Raw genomic sequence first — 16421 nt, forward strand, 5'->3', positions numbered from 1 at the left:
TAGTCTGCGCAGTCCTCTCCTCCTCCCTGAGCCACCAGACCGCAGAAACCAAAAATAATCGATAATAACCTTGTTATTATCATTTTATTCTTCCCCTTTTCACTGCTCTAAGAGCAGTGCGGTGACACTCCTTCACCTTAGCAGAGGAGCCGCCACTGCTTGTACCAGATTCACCAGTCTAAGACTCTTCCAATTCCAATTTTATAGGTTTTTTGGAAAGCATTTTCTTACTTGGTCTGACCTCCATTTTGGACACTACCATTGTTTAAAAAGTATACAACATCAGGCGGAGGGCAAGGGGGCAGTGTGTGATCAATAAATGCACAAAGTTCTAAGTGATATTGAAATCTTGTGTTTTTTCTACTACCCACATATAAGAATATACAACTTTCCTCTCATATCACTTCCGGCTGCAAGGGATGAATGTAGTTTACTAAATGATGGACAGCACAAAGGGAATGCTTAGAAAAACGTTTTAAATATAAACATTTGGAAGGAGGTTTTGGGAATGAAAATAAAAGTATTAATAGTAAGGAACGTCAAAGTAGGCATTTTTGTTTTTTTAGCCAATGCCCCTTAACTTAGTGTCCAAGAATAACCTATTCTTCCAGCTCACATGCCCGATCACCTTTTTGGACAAAATAGTATTTTACAAAATGTACCAAAACTCCACTTTATTCTGTAGTTTTCTATAATTAACATGCAAAAAAAGAAACGTAAGGAACCTATAAAAACAATATGAGCAACACTATTTGTAACAATAGTTTGTATATCCGGTGGGTCAATGTTTTTTTTTCTTCCAAAGGACTTCCTATTTTACTTCAGTTCTAATTCTATTATATAACAATCATTTGAAATGGTCACAAGAATGCATTTCGCATTAAAAGATGAGAAAAATAATTTTTTGACAAGCTTGAGAAATAATCCATGGTCATTGCAGATGGAAGAGGTAGCGTGATATGTCAAAATGAAACAAAAAACTGTACATCTCTTTGTTCTATTTCTTCCCCTCTAGGATCATTGTCCTCAAATGTGCATTTTAGGAATTGCGCAAGTTCTGCATATTTTTTGTCACCAGGCGTGCTCAAACTTTTCAAAGCAATTTCCTTGATGTTGTCAATTAGGTGTTGGCCTAAGGTGCATTTCAATGAATAATGTTTCGATTACTAAAAATACATATTAATTTTGGCCGACAGGAGGAATTTTTACATAATGAATTTGACAACATGCGTCTTTCGGAGTTCTTTTCTGTAAGCGCTTGGCAGTAAAAAAGCTAAAGCCTTCGCACTTAATGCAGCATGGGGGGGGGGGGGGTGAGTGGAAACTTCTTTCTGTATTTGAAATGAAATGCAAAGTTCAATTTCACAATCAAAAGTTCTCGTATTAGTAAGCTAGCTTTGGTGCTCTAAAATAAAGAGAGAACTCTGCAGTCCAGTAGCAACAGTCAAACAGCTTGAAAATGAAGGTGCCCCATCAACAGTACTGATGAACATTCAGGATGCTGGGGCCTGATGTTGGGGTCACCTGTAGCACTGTAAAGTTGATGCCACTGATCCTCACCACAGCTGGAGCACTGGTGGTACACAGGCTACAGAAAGGGCTCAATGTCTAGGAGATGGGAGATGTGATTTTCCGCATGCCTTGGTGAGCATAATCAGAACATTTTAGCAAGAACCCAAGTACTAAAACTCAACATATCATAGTTGGCGCGTGGTGGTAGGGGTTGATTAGGTAAAGCTAATTTGTGGGTGAAACTGTGGCTCTGCACTGACAGTTTCTGGCAACATAAAACAAAGCAATATTGTTAGTTTTGGTGAGTTTAAAATGCTGGCGAATCACACAAGTTTGGTATATGTGCCTAAAACAGCTCAGTGCTTCTTGACAGGGAGGGAGAGAGAATATATAAATATCTCCCAAGTTCACCCTCTCTTGGCTGTTTCTTTTTCTTGTCACAGTCACTTTTTTCCCCTTCTATTAAAGGGTGGTATTTTTCATTTTATATCAAAACACGTTATATTCCCCAAAGATGTACACGTGCAGAATCCGGGGATGGACTTCAGCTTCACAGAGTTCTCAATTGGCACCCATGCCAGGTGGAGAGACTCATTGGAGACTACAACACCACTGCAGGAACCAGAAGTCAGAATGACTTCACTGCAGTAACCTGTGACATTACTGTACAAACATGCCATCATACTGTGACATCACTGCAGCAAGGTCAACAAGAGTCCATAGAGTGACATCACTCCAGAATGTGACCTCACTGAAGGAGGCAAATGCCAGACTCCAGCATCAATGCAGGAGCGGTCTTCGGGCAGTGACTTCTGTGCAGGAAAAGGATGTCAGAACTGCATGTATCAGGCATCAGACTGTGGCATCCTGGTAAGACATGAGACTGTCACATCACTGCAAGAACCAGACTGTGACATCACGCTAGGGAACATCTGACTGGGACATCAGGTCTTATGCATGAGACAGACATCATTGCAGGAACTTGCCAATCGTGTCACTCCTAGAATCTGACAACACCCCGGCAGCAAAGACAAGCGTATCTATCAGGTTCATCAATGTTTTACAATTAAAAGAAATCTAAATATTTTACAAAAACTGAAAATCCAATACATGGCAATGAATAAAAGAAATCCAAATATTTTACAAAAACTGAAAATCCAATACATAGCAATGAATCAGTAATTAATCATATGGAAGATAGAAAAAATGGTTTACATTTTACACTTTAAATAAACCTGGGACGGTCCCCGAAGGAAAACTTTCACAAAGTGATACACTTTCAGCAGAACGAGGTTTTAACCAGAAAACAATATTCTTCGGCTAGGGACTGAAATGCACAAATATACAGCAGCAATGGCCCTTTTGGTCTCTCCTTTTGGCTCCACTCTTGTAGCTTTGCTGTCTTGGAAGACAGGCGTCGGATGAGGGGAGCTCCTTCCCTTTACATGTGGTCCATGGGGTGATGGTGGCCATTGAGGTGGGGGTTCGGCGGGGATGGGCAATGCTGGGTGATGCCACTCTGTTCGGCGGGCGCCACCAGTGGAGAGTTGGACCTCACCGGGGACGAAGATGTGCTGTCCTGGCTCCAGTACACTTCACACAGCGGCAGGTCGTTGGTGTTGCATAGGCTGTACTTACCAGAACATAAACCCACCCACGTAGGAAAGACACAAAGCAAGGGCCAGCCAATAAGAAAACAACCAAAAGAAAAAAGGGAAGAAAAAAGCAAGACAGAAGCAAAGCATTAAGAAAGTGACAAGTTGTCCTGCAAGAAAAGCAACACAATCATTATACCAACGTGATACAACCAATGAAATGGCTGCATAAGCAGAATATTACAAGCTGCCCATTATACACATCCATTTAATCAACTAGTTATTCCAATGAATGAACAAGACTGAAAGGGCACAAACATGGCCAGTTATGAAATATACTTTATACCTAGCACACACTGAGAAAGGATTCAAACTTTGGCGCGAGGGCGTACGTTTTTAAGCCATAACTTTGAAGGCAGCTTATGGAATCATGTGCATATGCATTTAATATCGACCTATGAAAATATAAACGTTCATTTGGAAATCCTGGTTAAAAGCGGGCACAAATCATTCCAGGAGTGGGTTTGTTTCCTATTCCTTGCAGATTGGGTGGTGGGAGTACGAGTTGGTGTGGCGGGTCAGTCCATTTCATATCTCTCAGTAGGCATGTTGCCATACATGGACCATTGATATTGTGTGCGGGTTGACAATACTGGAACTCTTTATCTTCATCTAAATGTATGCCTGCAACATTGTTGATGCAGAGGCTATAAATGAACAGCAAACTAAGAAAACTAATCTAAAGAAAGCTGGGATAGGGGTAAGACTTGAAGATGTCCATGAAATTAGGATGGGGGGGTATCTAGGGACACAGAAGGATCATGGTCACCCTGACAGAATCTGTGAGTGGGTGAAGTTCATTTCTTATACAGCACACACAGCAGACGTACCTGCCTACCGGGCTTTAAGAGGATTTGGAATCGATGAGCTGAAAGGTTACAACAGGCAGCTGATGCAACGACGTCTTTGGTGGAACCCTTAGTGGTTAAAAGAAGACAATCCTGGAATATGCACTGCCTACTGGAAGGGCTGACAGCCACCCACTGCCAGTGTTTACGTGCTTTGTACACACTGCAACCAGAGTAAGGACCTGTCAGAGTGCTGCCCAAAGCAAATGTGTCTAGGTCTTTCATATAAACTCCGAGACGGGTTGGGGGGAGGAGGGGTCCGGTTGGACTGGATCCTGCGCTCCGGCTGGAGAGGCTACTTCAAGCTCCAAGTTTGGGCCTTGAGGAGTTGGGGTGTGAGGGATGGGCTCCCTTCAACAAGCATAAAAGCAACACAAGTTTTAGAATGATTTAGCAGGCTCTTGACTGAAACCCCAACGAATCCCTCTAGGAACGAAGAATAATATTAGTTTTATTAATAAAATCTGATACTTGCAATATGCCAAAGTGACTAGACAAGGAGCAGGGAATTAAGAACAGATTCCAGACTGCAAGCATCCCTGCCACCGGCGGAAAGGTCCATACCTAGAGACCCTGCATTCATATGGTGCAAGGGCAAAAGTAAAACAACAAAACTAGGGTGCTCACAAACTCTGCCCGATCCGGGAAGAGTCAGAAGCAGAGAAAGGGGAGACACGAGGTTTCATAAAAAAATACAATTCTAAATATTTTTTAAAAGGGCACATTTAAAATGAATAATTATGGTAAACTAGCTGTTTAAGTAATTCTGCCTTTGGATGCACGAGACGATTTGTGCCATTAAAAGTACCAATTCTGCACCTGGTCTTAACTGAAACTCACAGTTCTAATGCCTCTTGTAACAATATACAGCAAAGCACGCCTGAGCTTGAGGCAGTGGACTAAGGTGCCAGAAAGGGGTGGAAGAGCAGATAAAGCGAAGATCACAGGGCAGAGGTAAAAAGGAAAAGTAGCTAAAATGGGGTGACAATCACAAAACAAAATCTGGTGGCAAGACAATTCATAGAGACTGAGAAGCAGAAAAACATCCCACAGTAACACAAATCCCAAATATGCATAACATTCACTATTCAACTTTATTTGAAACAATGCATCAATGATTACTGTGTTGGACATAACCCAGCAAAAGAAGATGAACAAAAACAAGACACAACATAGTTTGTGTTCCAGCTTCACACTGTCCTAGTGCAATATGTAGCACAGGCTCAATTTCCTAAGCTTGATACATGGCTTTAAGACCAGACCCCACAAACCTGTATTGATGAGTGAGAGGCAGTCGCGTGGGGTAGGATGTCACATCTGCTACAGCTCATGCCTTAAGTAATCGCATGGAGGTGGCTGGTGTTATTTGGATAAACATATACTCAGGTACAGACTGAGGCCTTGCGTGTGTGGATAGCAATGACTATGTTAGAGGGGGGGGGTGGCAGCAGCATATTGTGATGCTGCTGTCCCTAGTTTTAGGTTGCAGTGCCTACTATTCATGAGCTGTAGGACAAGAACAGGGGAACCCTACTCACGGAGGAACCAGGGTGCTAATTCTATAAAGGAAACAACGGTTCCTGTGGCTAATAAGGATAATATTGATAGGCAAAAGCTCAATGGCAATGTGTAAGGAGCTATAATATCAGAGGACAAGTAACCACTCATACACAAGGTTTGGTTTATAATCAAATTCACAGTTTTTTATATACAGTTTTAAGCAAAGAAAACATTTAGCATTTTGTCCCTTCGTGAAATGGAACCTAAATGTGAGTTTTAACGTGGTCAATTATATACAAGGTTTCCAAAATTACAAAGAACGACCATTTATATACACATATTTAACAGCACCAGTACACAATAATACATGCTGAATAGTGGCTCGTTCTTTTAAGCTTGTCGACGGCGTTTCAACCCCTTGTATGGATGGGGGGTCTCATCAGGACTTGGATAACTGGGACATCTACAATGATAAAGGAAAAGCATAAGGCCCATATACCGGCGCTAATGCTGGAAAGGATTGGAAAAGGTATTTGTGGGAGAGTACCTGTAATTTGATAGCGCAGCCTTGGTGAGAATGTGCCACCGTGAAAGTAATTAAAATTGACTCACATGAGTACCCAGCGGGTTCTGTCATATATTGAAATGAAAAAGAAGAATCACTTTTCTGCACTGCGTGTTAATTACAGCATTAATGGTGGAACGGGGGAAATGTCACTTACCTCAATGTGAGGCAAGGCATGCGTATAAGGAATGTTGGGCAGATGCTCCTATTTAAACACGCTACAGCCGTAGCCGTGTTGATGTTCTCTTGACGCGACTGAGTCAAAGTAGACTGATGCGCCTGCAGGGGACAGATGATATACCGTAAGAAGGCAGCTGTCACATTCTAAATCTAATGCAGATCTAGCCGCATGGGGTTAATGGTTTGCTTACCCGGATCGGCGAAGTAATTCTGCCTGTTCGGGGTTCCGTGAGAGCCGCTGTTTACGTGTGCCGCTTTCGTCGGCACTGAGGTACAATGACAGAGATCTCTTGGGAGGCGGGTGGTTAAATACCGATATTCCCGCCAAGCGATGGAAGGCCACAGTGGGGATAGCCGTATCACTGTTTTATCCGGTGATCGGTTTCTTGTAGTAAACACAGAAGACAGACTTCCGTTTTCATACGGGCGGACTAGGATAATTACGTGTACTTAGTTATGGCAATGATACTTTTAGTTGTTCTGCCTATATCAGTATTGCCCATTTGTATCATACATCTGTATTTAGCAAATCATTTATGCCTATTGCAACCAAATATGTTCATACATTATAAACCAGTTGTTTGCATCCACATCAGTCCTGGTATTAGAATAGCGATATCACTGGCATTGCAATAAGTCATTTTGCTACCTAAAATTACAGACACAATTTGTCATGACCATATATGTAGTCCGTTTTAGCTATTTTCTGAACAACAGAGCGTGCATTGAATGTATCATTGCTAAGTACATATTATTTCTACACATTTACACAGTATACACAAACTTTAGATATACAAAGTGAGTTGCTAGGGCATGCTCAGGTGAAAATTGCTTATATAACATACCATATCGTGCAGTGCAATGTGATGAGGATAGCCAGTTGTTATGAAACAGTGTACGGAATGGATTCATTGCTTGCATACGCGGGGTTTAGATCTAGTGTAGTGTGGTGACAAAGCCTCTCCACTCGTCAGAGGAATTGAGCCCCTCTTCAATGGACTTAACTCTGTCTATCCATTGACATTCCGTTCTTTGCAGTATGTTTGTTATGTCGCCAGCTCTCTGCGGAACAGTTGCAATGTCTATTACTTGCCATTTTATTTCATCTGCAGTGTGCTTTTTTCACTAAAATACGCTACTAATGGCGCATTAGGTACAGATCTCCGAATGCGGCTCCGATGTTGGCCGATTCGTGCTTTGATAGGTTGTTGTGTCTGGCCTATGTATGGTAGGCCGCATGGGCACCAGATACAATACACTACATTACGAGTGTTGCAATTCGTGAAGTTTTCTAAATTGTATTTAACTGTGCCATGTTCAAAGGTTGTTGTGTTACAAGATACACAGGAAGCACATTTGCGATGCCCTTTTATTTTTGGAAGGCCCCATGTATCAAGCAGTGTACCAGTTGCAGACGTTTTTTTATCTGTGGCAGAGCGCACAAGATGGTCTTTAATATTCTTTTCTCTTTTGTATTCAAACAAGGGGTCGTCTATGGTAGGGTCTATGCTTTTGATTATACCCCAATTTTGTGTAATTAATTTGCGTACCTGGTTGGTGTGGATACCAAAGGTTGTGACACACACCATTCTTTCCATCTTTGGTTTGTCTTTTGTTTTGAGCAGTTCCTCCCTTGGGCAGTGCCATGCTCGCTTAAGTGATCTCTTGACCAGTTTGTGTGGATAGCCTATTGTGACTAGTTTGGTTCTCAGTATTTCGGCCTCTCTCATATAATCAGCTTTGTATGAACAGTTACGTCGTATCCTTAAAAACTGGCCAAAGGGAAGGCCATCCCTCAGGGCAGGGGGATGGTGGCTGCGATATGATAGAAGCGTGTTTCTTTCTGTGGTTTGCCTGTGGAGGGAGGTGTATAAGGCCCCATTGTCATGATTTATGTTGAGATCTAAAAATGCTATGCTGGACTCATGTACTGTTGATGTGAATGTTAGATGTGTTTGCATGGTGTTTAAGCGTGTGACGAAATCAATAAATTCCATGCATGTTCCTGTCCAAATCAGGACGACATTGTCTACATACCGATTCCAACATTTAATGTTGGAGCGGTATATGTTATCTTCGTTTAGGGCAAATGTGTGTTCCACGTGGTCCATGTAGATTGTTGCAGGGTTTCTGTACTCACACAGAACTGTGCACAGAGGAGTGGAACCTCGGCAAATTAGGATGTCCCAAAACTTACCTTAGCAACCAACTCACCCCTTACCGAGCTAGCTACAGTGTCTCATTGGACATATCAAACACCCAATGTTTAGACAAACCAGAACATGAACTTACAGTACCTCAGGGTACGTGGGACTCATGAACACTCTTTCGTTATATTATCATTACAAACCAGAACATGGAGTAAAGAAGACACATGTGCATTTGAAAGGTTTATTTACTAATGCCGTCTTCTCAGGCGCAGTATCTTTGATAATACAAGTATACTTATTATCAGTAGCAAAATTATCAGCATAGTTACTAAGACATAAAAAGCGAATGGTGACAGCATGTTAACATGCTGTAATGAATAAGAGTTAACAACACTTATATCTCACCCTCCCTAACACATATATTATATTATTAGCTAAGAAGGTCTCTTTGGGTTGTTTTAGGGCGGGCCCATACCTTAGTGTCCTAGCATGAAGGAATCACATCAGCATACACCAGCTCTCTCTGCATGTGCACCGCATCAAGTGTGTTAACAATTCTCGTGCTAAGCAATATCAATCCCGCCTAAAGCCTAAGTTGGCAAAGGCTGCACTTGTGTTATGACTATGAAGGCGTGGAGATCAGACCTCATAACAATTCCATATCGTGTTGCTCCTGAAACTTCAGCACTCTCCGTGCAGACATGTTTTATTAAACAAAGCAGATATCAGAGCAATAACATATTATTCTCACATTCACCACGGCAAACTACTAGGTTGAAAGCTAAGTCCACAAATGAGGGTCGTGTGCAGAAGTTGCAAGAAAGGAAAAATGGCGTTTAAATCTCAAACGTACCTATGCTAACTTAACACGATATAGGGATATATAGGAGTTATACAACACCCCCCCATGATCCGATAACGGACTAAATAAGGTAACAGAAGTGCCATCACATGAGAGCAGAATCCATTTATAAACGAGCATGAATAAAGATTTAAATAAAAAAATTAATGCTAAAAAAATAGCCCACAAATATACTGTGGCTCAAGCCAATAGGCAAGCAAAAAATAAAATGTCTTGACCAAAAGTCAATAAAATCAAGGAAATGCTATCAATCAGCATGTCAATTTGAGGCAGTGTCTATGATAAGACCGTATATGAAAAGTAAGCTGCAACAGCCTCCAGGAGAAAGTCACTGTCCTCATCAGAAAACAGTTCAGCCATCCAATTTAAAAGATGAAAGGAACATACGTGATCTTCCAGCACCGGATCCTCTATAACCATCAGAGGACAACTCGGTGGGCTTTCAAGAAAACTTAGTTCCAAGAAATTTTGCGCTGCCGACAACACATCCCAGGGACCCATTAGTCCATGTGCCACCGCCAAGGCCATAACCCTTTCGTCAGAACAAACCAACTCGTGAGCAATGATAGGACTCATCAGTTGATTAAAATCGACGTCAGAAGATGCTGGTCCGCAGAGACACAAATCAATGGCCCAAAGGAAATCACAGGTCAGACAGCGAAATACAGGCTGGACACAGGTGAAATAGGAGAACCGAAAAGATAATCCAAACGCCGTGCTTAGAGTCGCTAACGGCAGTGTGCCATAGTAATCAAGCATGCGGTTGCGAAACCGCGTCAGTAGTAGCTGTGCGTGGTCTTGCACAGGAAGGGCATCCATATTTAAAGAGGCAGAAAACCACCAATGCGCCAGCCGCTAATGCAAGCAAAAACGGGAACCCTCCAAACAAGGATGAAAAAATAGAATGGAAGAAAGCAGGGATGACTCCAAAAATCTTCTCAAAGGAAGTCACGAGACCACCGCTAACAACTTTAAAAAAATGTGCTAGGCCCGTTGTGGAGGATGCGTTAAAGATTGAACGGACCATGGCTCCGAAATGCAAGGGCAAATCAGTGTTTAAAAGAGCCTGAACCTCCGTGCGGGTGTTAGCAATGTGAAGCACGAAAGTTTCACGGGCCGAGCTCAAGGCCACCTCTTTCTGGGACAATAGAGCTCTTATTCTAGCCATGCCGCTGAATTCTGCTCCCAAGGTCGGTATCTGTGGCCAAATGGAAGACTCCCTATGTTCACGTGTGGGAGGATAAAGAACATTTCTGCAGCAAATAACTCGCTCACTAACTGTTACTATGAAAGCTATACCTTTAATTAAACCACAACAGTTTTCATTATTGAGCATTAAATAACTACCATTCTCTAACAATTTAAACGTGGGGATGATAGCAGGAACTGGCGTGCCCTGTAAAACGCAAGCCATATTCGGTCGGTCCTTATTACATGAACCGTGTAACTGTATGTGTCTGCACATTAAAGAATGATCTGGCGTCTCAGTACACTCATCCCCTGTTAGATAAACCTCTTGTTCATCCTTGAAACATCTGTATGTGTATGGGAGTGACCAGACCTCATGAAGAAAACCGCTACCTAAGGGTTCAAAACGACCTATTGGCACATATTTCATACAATTTGAAAACTTATATAAAGCAAAAGGCAGCGTTATTAAACCGTGGATAAGCCACGTAGCAGCAGTGGTCTCTGCCACAGAAAAAGGTAAAGATTCCAATCTTTCAATATGGAGCATAGAAAAGGAAGCATCACGCATTGAAAGCAAGCGTTGTTTGTCAGTCAAATTAAATGGTGCAAATAAAGAGGAAACGTTCATGTATCCCCAGGGAACTTTACCCATTTTTAGAGTCTGTAGTGTCCATGCAAACTGCATGATTGAACGTAATTGATTTTGACCATGGTATAATACAGACACTTCATCATGCACAATATCAACAACAGACGACACAATATTATCTAATGTGTAAATTCTAGAGGAAAGCACGTTAATGCTATTGTCAACCACTGCAAGCACTTTCTCAAGATTTGCCTGATCAATAGCCCTAAGGCGTGAAGCAGCCTCAATCTGTGAGAGTTTCCAAATTTCATTGTAAACACCATATAACCACCTTTTCGACCTGCCACTAGCTGGGCCCTTAATGAAATCATTCAAATCCACGTCTGCATTCAGTTTGGAAAGGTGATACTTAACCGCAGGTAAAGTTGAATGTTTCAGCCAAGCTTGACACAACTTGCCAACAGAGTAAGAGGTGACAGTATGACTCAAATCAAAACGGGGATCAGATCTAACAGTCGTAAACCCGTCAGTTATATTTAAAAATCGTTTCTGGCAAGAATCAGCACTACGGTGCCAAAGCAGCCAACCCTTGGGATTCATACTGGAAATGTTAAAGGAGGAATTCAGAAGCAGAGCCTGTATTTCTCTAATGGACAATTTAGTAAAATTACTCCAATTCTCATATTCCTCCAACTCCGGGAAAGACGGGGAGTTTAACCTCTTAGATGTAGCCAATCCAAAGCATGTGGTCTGGGAAATGGTTTCATTTAAAAACCACATATGATTCGGGATGAGACATGCACGGTGCAAAGCCTCAGTGCCTTGTACCTGCCAGGCCCTTGAGCCCCAAACTGATTTAAGGTCTATGGTATCCTTCCATAACTCATACCCTCCAGTAACTAATTGATCCAGGAAGGCCTTTGAATATAACAATTTTGTATTTGTAAGTCGAACCTTGGACAGTGGCTGTTTGTGAAATTTAAAATAAAAGGACTCGGGATTGGACTGATTAAAGTCAGTGAAATAAGTATACTTTTTTAGAAACGTTTCTGAACTCCCTTGTGTAGGTGCTGGGCAATGTTCCCACTGAGTAAAATTAACCGCATCCCTCCGGGAAGATGTCTTGTGTAAGAAGTGATTGCCATAATGTTGGTAACAGAACAATTCACCATAATTAGCAGATTCTAAATATAAATCCTCAGCATCAAAAGCAGCATAATATTTCAAATCAGAAAACAAACTTTCCACAGCATTAACATCCCAATCATCAGAACGAATGTTTTGTTTCACCACATCCCCCATATTAACTCTTAGTACATTAGGGACATTAACGACTTCCGTTGGACCATGAATCTGAAAACGAACTGCATCCCACGCGATTCCATCCAGAACAGGCCACGCTGTGATGTTAACCAAAGTCAAGTCTCTTTTTAATCTGTGTGTAGAATGTGAAGAGGAAAGTGGGGCCAAAGTTCCATTCAAATGAGTAATGCAAGTTCTCTCCTCGACATAGTGTCCATTCATAATCCGAAAAAAATAAAACACAAAACCAATTGACATAAAAAGGTAAACTGAAAAAAGGACCAGCCAAATGTATATCCAAGGAGGTATCAAAAAATGTTTTTTAAACAGGCTAGCATATAATGCAATTTTAGAGGGTTTTTTCGAGGCAAGGGAAGCAGAGTCAAATGAAAATCTGGATTCCGTGGCTAAACGAGCTTGCAGGTCGGGCATGGACAAATCAGTGGGGTATGTATAGTCTGTCTCATCAAGGTTAGTTCCTGGTAAATTATTCAATAATGGACTGGAAACAGCAGGTAATTCGATGGCCACCTCAGGTTCATTATTAGAAGCAGTGTGCATAACTGAATTTCTCACAATGGAAGGACATGAAACAGCCGGTGTCATGCTAAGAAGAATCGGCCACTCTGTGTATCTTGACATTGTCAATAGAAATAAACCTGTTTTCCTTACGACCTGGAAGTGGTGGTAAAATGACTGTTCTTGTGCCCTTCACTCCAAGCACTGGGACTGGAGCTCGATAGGAGGGACCAAACTCTTTCTTGTTGTCGATCTTCTCTCGAACCAGTTCTCCAACTTGGGGTAGCCAGCCAACTACCGGGATCTGCAACGCATCATCCGATGTGGAGGGCAAATGTTCCTTTGCAAGAGTGTCTCTCGTCTTTTGTAGATTCTGTAAAACATTGCAATGTTCATCTGCGTCAAAGGAAGTGGCGCGAACCACCGAGTCTAGACCGTCAAGGTCAGGGACGAACATCTTGATGCCAAAGAGCATTTCGTATGGGGTCCGCCCACCCAGAGACCTTCTAGGGAGATTATTAAGAGCACGCTGCACGCCATAGAGGTGAGCCAGCCAGTTTCTGCCAGTGCCTATAACTCGGGCTGTCAAAGATTGCTTTAAATCACGGTTCATTCGTTCAACTACAGAATTACCCTCAGGTCTGTAGGGTGACGAAAACTTGACTTGGACCCCCATCGAAGTCATGGCATCCTTATACGCCTTAGAGGCGAAAGCCGGACCCTGATCCGAATGGAAGGTACCACAGGCAAAAATCCCTATAAAGATACGCAAATCTCTGATGACAGTCCGGGAATCAGCGCTGCGATGTGGCCATAACCACACAAAGCGTGTGCATGAGTCAACTGCTACTAAGATGTATTTATACGCAGTATCAGATGAAAATGGACCGCAGTGATCTAAATAAACACAGCCTAGTGGTTTATTAGAAATGTACAACTGAGTCTGAGGCGGACGCGTAGCAGTTGAAGGTTTAATCTGCTGGCATATGTCACAAAGAAGGACATAATCACGCGTCTGTTTGTACAGTCCCCGCCACCAGAAACGATGTTGTAGTTGCGTTACAGTGGCTGAGACGCCCGCATGCGCAGACGCCACACCTTCATGAGCCGCTGTAATCAAGTCTGTTCTGCGATCCGAGTTGGGAATCAGCCGTTCCCCAACATCAGGAATTGTCACAAAAGGAACCTTTTCGGGACTTAAGTGGTATTTATACTTCGAAGGGAACCCCGAAGGATGTTTACTTCCCTTCTCAGAGGCAGCAATCGCTGCCAAGATGTCGCTATCAATCTTGGTTTTAGACCTAGTAACTGCTGCAACTAAGTATGTAGATACTGCTGATTTCGCTGCTTCATCAGCAAGCGAGTTGCCAACAGCGTGAACTCCCACGCGCTGATGACCGAGAGTATGAATCACATAAACGAGTGGCAACCTAGCCTTAAGCTCTGCCACTCGAACCCAGATCATTTTATGTTTTATTGTGCTACCCTTGGAATCATGAAAATCATTTTGAATCCAAAAGAACAAGTTTTCATTGTAAGACTGGACACAGTAGTAAGAATCACTTACAATTAGAGTAGTAACACTTGGATCTGCGTACTCCAAAGCTAGTAATAGAGCACGAAGCTCTGCCAATTGTGCGGTGCAATCGCCCAGGGGCAACGTGTGTACCTCCCTGGAAATGAACTCATCATTCAACATAGCACCGACCACAATGGCGCACGCGGAAACGTAGGCATGTTTAGAGCCATGCGCAACCTGCGCCGACCCATCAGTGTAAATGATGCAATGGAAGTCCTCCAAAGGTCGCATCGCCAGAGGAGCAGGGTGAACGAATTCATACTGCAAGTACTCCTGCGACCGTAAGGAAGCGTCAAAAATAAACATGACATCTGCGGATGACAATGACGCAGCCCACTGAATCCACCGAGGGTGCAAAGCCTTTGAATTTGGTACACTGGCTTTCGTGACTGCCTCTAAATGAGGACAGGGTGTTACCACTAGCATGCGCTTCCCCTGTGACAGAGCACGTTCTTTTAGAATTGCCATCTGTACAGCAGTTAAAACCTTTTCTATGGTGGGAAACCGCATCTCAGCCGAGGTGTACAAGTGTGACTTGTAAGCAATAGGTACTGTGTCACCTTCATTAAAAGTGAGGTAGGTGAAACCCACCGTCCCAGGAATTATTCTTATGACCAGGTTGGTGTGGTTATCACGAGTCAGTAAATATTTAGAAGCGAGCAGATCAGCCTGCAAGGATTGCAAAATGGCTGAATGCTCAGGCAGCCAGCATGATTTTGAGAAAGTTGGTTGTATCAAAGCATACAAAGGCTTGATACGCTGGGCATATTCCGGAATGTAAGTTCTGCCGAAATTCAAAAAGCCCAGTAAGGATTGTAATTTTTTCAGAGTTGTTGGTGCGCGCAATTGTGCGCACTTCTCCAAGAAGTGAGGAGCCAAACCTCTACCTTCATTGTTGAGCTCATAGCCCAAAAACAACACTGTGTGTTCAGCAATGTGCGATTTTGCAAAGTTGAATTTGTAACCCATGTCTGCGAAGTTGCAAACAAGAGAATTCACACGACACAAATGCTCCCAAATATCGTCGTCTGTGAGATATATGTCATCCACATACGAAAAAGCATCAGGGTCGAGTGCCTCCAGAATAGAGACAATTCGAGCGGTAAATACACCAGGACTATTCTTGTAGCCCATTGGAAGACGCCGGAATTGCTTTTGGACTCCAGCGCTTGTAAAACTGGTCCATTGGGAGCTAAAGCTGTCCAATCTGTGGGCATAAAAACCATTGGATATGTCAAGCGTTGTCTTGAAACGCTTACGCACGAGACTATCCACTAGGGCAGAGCCGTGTGTATTCTGTACTGCACAGTTACGGCAATGCGAGTTCAAATGCCGGTAATCCAAAACCAAACGATATGATCCGTCAGGTTTATTCACAGTAAAAAGGGGATTATTCATCGGTGACACACACGTTTCAATAACTCCCTGATATTCCAATTGTTCAAGGATTTCCGCGACGGAAGATTTTGCTTCACGCCGAATGGGATATTGAGGTTGAGGCTGCGGCTGAGAACGCAACGGAATTTCGTGGCAAGGCGACAATTTATCCCAACCACATTGGTTACGGTACAGAGCCGGCGCGAGAGCCCGAGCCCACTCTTCTGCAAAATGCTGCGCATGCTCTTTCGAGACAGTGTTCGCGAAACTGGGTAGGATTACCTCCTCCCCTCGCGGCGCCGCGAGCACAAAAGGTGGGGGCCAGTCAGCCTCCGAAAGTAAAATATCATATGTAGAAGACAGATTCTCCCAAAATACACCTTTAACGGTACGCTGTATGTCACCTTCAATTAACAGGACAATTTCATATAGTCTTTCAGGGGGAGCAAGTCTCGTATCCGCTGTTTCTATCACAACGTAGACATCAGTCGCTGTCACCCTCAGTAGTGGACGCAGCGCCTCTCTGACTATGGTTATCTCCGCCGCGCTGTCCAGCAAGGTCAGAGCCCACGTCAGATTCCGAAGCCGCGTT

The 16421-nt window shown here is 43.0% G+C and overlaps 1 protein-coding gene across 1 annotated transcript in view; it reads right to left on the reverse strand.

Moving 5' to 3' along the window:
• Positions 1-659: 659 nt before the first annotated feature.
• MED22 (mediator complex subunit 22) overlaps positions 660-16421 on the reverse strand; it is a 47199-nt gene continuing 31437 nt past the window's right edge. Inside the window, exon 5 of the mRNA XM_078646139.1 lies at positions 660-3140. Within this exon, the coding sequence (XP_078502265.1) occupies positions 2954-3140 (187 nt within the window). The 3' untranslated portion in view covers positions 660-2953. The remainder of the gene's footprint in view (positions 3141-16421) is intronic.

The sequence above is a fragment of the Lissotriton helveticus genome, chromosome 5_1, assembly GCF_964261635.1.
Source record: "Lissotriton helveticus chromosome 5_1, aLisHel1.1, whole genome shotgun sequence".
Classification (NCBI taxonomy): Eukaryota; Metazoa; Chordata; class Amphibia; order Caudata; family Salamandridae; genus Lissotriton; species Lissotriton helveticus.